We start from the raw sequence: 6,000 nt of genomic DNA, 5'->3' as shown, positions 1-6,000 counted from the left end.
AGCTTGGCATACAGGTATAGCATTTCAACTAAGTATCAGTTTTATGCACTGAGATAACTTGACTGCATAGTACATTTTATTACAAAGGTGAACTTCGATAGAGGGCATTTCTCAGCTTTCTTTAAGTTATGGTTAAGTGCTGTTATCTGCATGAAACGCGTTAACATATTTATCCCCCGGTGCTCACTGCGCTGGATATGATTTCAATTGTTGATCACTACAATAAAGATGATGGCATCCTTCCGGAGTGTGCAGACATTCATCTATTTTTCCCCAAAGGTGACCTTCGCCTTTAAACTGTAATGTTGGGTATGAATTGTATTTGGAAGTGACATTCCCAGTTTAAAAGAGAACAGAGAGAACAGGCAACATATAAAGATTTATGAGCACGAATGCAGGATCACTAATGAATTTTGATTTTATATAATGCGATGCTAAAATAACATGAACCGTGTCATTTTTAATTTATAAATATTATAAATTCTGACAATATTTTATGTTACTCATATAAACACTGATAAAACAGTTTGTGTGTAATAATTCAGATTCAATACATCACTGAAGTCTGCCAGGCAGTTATGCAAACAGTGGCTTACTCAAAGCAACACAAAAAGCAACAATGTATAGTAACCCATGGTACCTAGTGAAATCCTACGTATCATGTTAAAGCAGCCATTCTCAGCCAGCGTTCTGTGGAAACTTGGGGTTCCTCCAGAGGTTGCTAGGCATTTAAGATGTGATTGACTTTCTGATGATGCCTGCATCGTTCCGGAGCGAACTCCCCTTGGCAAAGCCAGCAGCATGACACCAGAGATCTTTATAGCTATCTGTAAGTGGGGCATTCTTTCAACTGGCCACTTAGATAAAGGATATTTTCCAACTGGCCACCAGTGTTAGGAACATTCTTCCCTCTGACCACCATTGCAAGAGGCATTCGTCCAACTGCCCACCAATGTAAAATATTTTATTAAAGTAGCCACCAATGTAGAGGACATTCTTTCAACTGGCCATTATGGTAAAAGACATTCTTCCAACTTGCTACCAATGTAAGGGACATTCTTTCAACTGGCAACTATAATAAGGAAAAAATGTCAGACATATTCTTTCAACTAGCCACTAATGTAAAATACATTCTTCCAATTGACCACCAATGTAAGGGACATTTTTCCAGCTGGCCACCAATGTAGGGGACATTCTTCCAGCTGGCCACCAATGTAAGGGACATTTTGCCAGCTGGCCACCAATGTAAGGGACATTTTGCCAGCTGGCCACCAATGTAAGGGACATTCTTCCAACTGGCCACCAATCTAAGGGACATTTTTCCAGCTGGCCACAAATGTAGGGGACATTCTTCCAGCTAGCCACCAATGTAAGGGACATTTTGCCAGCTGGCCACCAATGTAAGGGACATTTTGCCAGCTGGCCACCAATGTAAGGGACATTTTGCCAGCTGGCCACCAATGTAAGGGACATTTTGCCAGCTGGCCACCAATGTAAGGGACATTTTGCCAGCTGGCCACCAATGTAAGGGACATTTTGCCAGCTGGCCACCAATGTAAGGGACATTTTGCCAGCTGGCCACCAAAGTAAGGGACATTTTGCCAGCTGGCCACCAATGTAGGGGACATTCTTCCAGCTGGCCACCAATGCAAGGGACATTCTTCCAAATCTACAACAATGTAAAGGATATTCTTCCCACGGACCACCAATGTAAGGGGCATTCTTCCCATTGATCACCAACATAAGGGACATTCTTCCCATTGATCACCAACATAAGGGACATTCTTCCCATTGATCACAAACATAAGGGACATTCTTCCCATTGATCACAAACATAAGGGACATTCTTCCCATTGACCACCAGCGTAAGGGACATTCTTCCAACTGGCCACTAATGTAAGGGGCATTTTGGTTTTTAGCTGGAGTTCTGAAAATGATTTCAAGGGTTCTACTACGGTAAAAAGGTTGAGAAAGGCTGGTTTAAAGCATCAAATAAATGAAAAATGTGTGGTTATGAGTGGCTGCATACTGGTTCTGCTTTATTAGATAAGCCTAAACATGTGGAACATTTAAAAAAAAACTCAACTTTGTACAATGTTTTCAAGTATTAAAGTGTGAAATACCAGTGCACTGGACCACCACAGACTTGAATACATTTGTCTACTTCTAAATCTTAAATGCCACATGGATGTTTACCAAAACAGACCACACACATAACAGCTCCACAATAGGAGCAGACATCATAAGGAAAAGTGCAACAGATTCATATTGTGTTATATGTGTCACAAATCGGATAATGGTTACTGGCTTTGATTCATCAAGCTACGGAGTTGCCTCTCAAGCAGTTTTTAATCATTTATTATTGCTCGAGGGGCTACTTTTGCATACCTAAAATGCTTAAGCAGCTTGATGAATCAGCCCACTGTCAGAGATGTGTCTTCACAGCTACACATTATTTGTGTTGTTCAGTTTGCTGTTTAATGCTATAAATATGAAGAAAATCTCTTTTAAAACTAGACTCTTATGAATTGACAGCTGTCACCATAGTTATTAAATGGAATCAAATGTGGCTTTTCAATGGAAAATGTTTGCAGCCAACATATTTGTTGCTCTTGTATAAAAGTCTGTCAACAGCTATTAGCTCAGCTTGATCTTATTTTGGATTGTCTAAAAATGCTGAAGTAAACAGCACACTGCACATCCCAAAGGTGTTATTACTGATTGTCATATAGTGTTTATGTCTGTGTAACCATCCCCCTCTGCTGGTTATCTGAGGAAGTGCGGCAGTACAATAGCAGCCAGATGCTGTGTTTGGGTATAAGAAAATAAGGTGCCTCTGCTCTCGTCCATTGTATGTCTCTTGTTTCCAGTGTAAAAATAAATGCTTTACCATTTTCTGTCAGCAATAAAGTTTGCCCATTCCAGCAGTGAAATGGTTAGTAACAATTGTAAACAATCACATTTAACCCTGTTGAACGGAGGGGGGGACTTGTGTTCTCCAGTCTCGGAAGTCCAAGCAGCTTTTCCACCATCATTCCGCAATAGAATTGTTATTTACGTGGCTGCATTTACACTTTGGAAGTCTCTCTCCTGTCTCTGCACACTGGGGAGTCAGCTTTTAGCAGTCCCTTCATTGCTTAGAAGGCAAAGACAGTGTAATACATTATAAAATGAAGCAGAATATTGACTTCCCAAGACTAGCAGGTAGAGTTCCTCTTATGGTATTGCTGGATCAGGGGCACCAGACACTCTGGCAGGCCGGCCTGAAGGAGGAAGAAGTGGTCTAGAAGTTCCTTGGCTGTGGCACGTTCTGCGGCCTCCCGTGTCAGCATCCGATCCAGGAAATCTCTGAGAACCGGGGAAACCTAGGAGAAACGTAGGAGCAATCAGTGCTTAAAAATTATCTCATCCACTGCTTCATCCTGAAGCTTGTTATTATCGTCACTTCAATATACATTTTCCTGCTTAAAGTGGAACTAAATTTGCATTACTCCATTGCCCAATCCCGGGCTTTTTCTCTCACCGGCATAAACTAGCCGCATACCTTTTATCGCTGCCAAACGAACAATAGCAAGGGCCTGGAAAAAAGCGTCTGTCTCATTTTCAGAGGTAAAGAATACCTTGACGACCCTTATGGTTCATTAAAAAATGTCCAGCGTCCTCTACGACTCCCATGCAAAATTCCTTGAAGGGGTTGTAAAGGTTAATTTTTTATCTTCATTTTCATTTTTTATCTTCTAAATAGGTTCCTTTAAGCTAGTGCATTGTTGGTTCACTTACCTTTTCCTTCGATTTCCCTTCTAAAAAAAAATCTTTCTTTGTTTTTTTTTGTCTGAATTTCTCACTTCCTGTTCCTCCTCAGTAAGTTGTTCTGGCTGACTAACCCCCAGCCAGAACGGCTCGGATGATGGGGGCAATCTTACTGAGGAGAAACAGGAAGTGAGAAATTCAGACAAAGAAAATAAACATTTAGAAGGGAAAATCAAAGAAAAAAGGTAAGTGCACTAGCTTAAAGGAACCTATTTAAAAAATAAAAAACACAGCGCGGAAGAAGCCGGGAGGAAACCACCGAGGCCTTAGACGAACGCCGGACCGGACAAGGCCGCCGATGGACGCCGGGCAAGACACCAAAACTGTAAGTAGTAAAATGTAATAACATTTTTTTTACAGGAAAAACGGGTCAAAATTAGGGGTGCACGATATACGCCGGAGCGCGCAATACCCCAATAAATACGGTAGTTTGAAAAAGAGACACAAGTCTATCCAAGTCAACTACTAGAAAAAATAAATAAATAGAAAACCTCCATATACAGGACCCTATAAACATGGTTGATCCAGAGGAAGGCGAAAAAACGATATGAAGCATGGTCCAATTTGTTTCAGTGTGGGGGAGAGATTATTTCTGATCACCAAAGACATGAAAGTATAATGATCACTAGGCAAATAATGTGCGCACAAAAATAAAATATGTGATGGAACCTAACTATGCAGTACACACAGTAATGCCGCGTACAGACGACCGGACATTTCAACAACAAAGCCGTGGATTATTTTCCAACGGATGTTGGCTCAAATTTGTCTTGCATACACACGGTCACACAAATGTTGTCGAAAATTCCGAATGTCAAGAACGCGGTGACGTACAAGGCGTACGACAAGCCGAGAAAAATTAAGTTCAATAGGCAATTGCGGTTCTTCTGCTCGATTCCGAGCATGCCTGGAATTTTGTGCTTTTGAATTGTGTACACATGATCGGAATTTCCAACAACAAAACTTGTTGTCGGAAAATTTGAGAACCAGCTCTCAAATTTTTGTTGTCGAAAATGTCCGATGGAGCTTACACATGGTCGGAATTTTCAACTTTAAAGGTCAATTAAATCATTTTACTGACAGCTTTAATGGGAAAAAAAATAGATAAGATGAGAATTAATCGTCTATTTTGACCATGCTCCTTGCTTTATTGTTTTTTTTCTGTTTGTTTTTTTGCCTTCCTCTGAATCAAATGTGGGTATAGGATTGTGTCTATGGAGTTCTATTTGTTTTTTTTGATGGACTTGTGTCTTTTTTCAACCTGCCTAGCTTTGTAACTATTTAATGCCAATCCAACTGTAAGCGATGTTTTAAACATTTCCAATATCTATTGTTCATTTTGTGACCTTATGCCACGTACAGACGGTCGTTTTTTGTAATGAAAAAAAACAACGTTTTAAATCATGAAATAAAACGTCGTTTTTGAAACTTAATTTTCAAAAACGACGTTGCCTACACACCATCGTTTTTTCAAAATGCTCTAGCAAAGCGCGGTTACGTTCAGCACTCTTTTCCATTGAAGCTCGCTTCATAACTTGCTTCTGAGCATGCGCGGGTTTAAAAACGTTGTTTTAAACGTCGTTTTGCCCACACACTATCATTTTAATTGACACAAAAAACGACACAAAAAATTCAAGCATGTTCAAATTTTTTTTTTGTCGTTTTTCAGAAGACATAAAACAACGTTTTGCCCACACACGGTCATTTTAAAGGACGTTTTCAAAAATGACGTTTTTTTTCATCACAAAAAACGACCGTCCGTACTCGGCATTACTGCCTGGAAACATGATACACGTGTGTTTTACATACATTTGCACTTAATGCATATTTGCATGAGCAAAAACTGTATCCATTTCAACCCAAGTCAGAGGTGACTTAAAGAATAACTCTGCTTCTGTGAAAAAAAAACTACAGCAAACAAAAAAAAGTATAATAAAGCATAAACACGTGCTATAATAGCCATATTGTATACCTTCCCATTTTAATCTGCAGAACTGTAATTTTCTCAAAAACAAAATTGGCGTCCTTTTTTTCCCCCCACAAATAGAGCTTTCTCTTGGTGGTATTTGATCACCTCTGCGTTTTTTTTTGCGCTATAAACAAAAATAGAGCGACAATTTTGAAAAAAATGAATATTCTTTACTTTTTGCTGTAATAAATATCCCCAAAAATATATATAAAAAAATATTG

General features: G+C 39.5%; 1 protein-coding gene across 4 annotated transcripts in view; it reads right to left on the bottom strand.

Annotated features, from left to right (window-relative positions):
- Positions 1 to 2,006: 2,006 nt before the first annotated feature.
- Positions 2,007 to 6,000, bottom strand: part of LOC120920285 (serine/threonine-protein kinase PAK 6-like) — a 169,447-nt gene continuing 165,453 nt past the window's right edge. For all 4 annotated transcript variants that reach the window (XM_040332274.1, XM_040332276.1, XM_040332275.1 and 1 more), the window contains one exon: positions 2,007 to 3,365. In XM_040332274.1, coding sequence (XP_040188208.1) covers positions 3,198 to 3,365 — 168 coding nt within the window. In that variant the 3' untranslated portion in view covers positions 2,007 to 3,197. The remainder of the gene's footprint in view (positions 3,366 to 6,000) is intronic.

Source organism: Rana temporaria, chromosome 13, assembly GCF_905171775.1.
Source record: "Rana temporaria chromosome 13, aRanTem1.1, whole genome shotgun sequence".
NCBI classification, from domain to species: domain Eukaryota; kingdom Metazoa; phylum Chordata; class Amphibia; order Anura; family Ranidae; genus Rana; species Rana temporaria.
The sequence above is the reverse complement of the archived record's forward strand: the minus strand, read 5'-3'. Positions and strand labels throughout refer to the sequence as shown.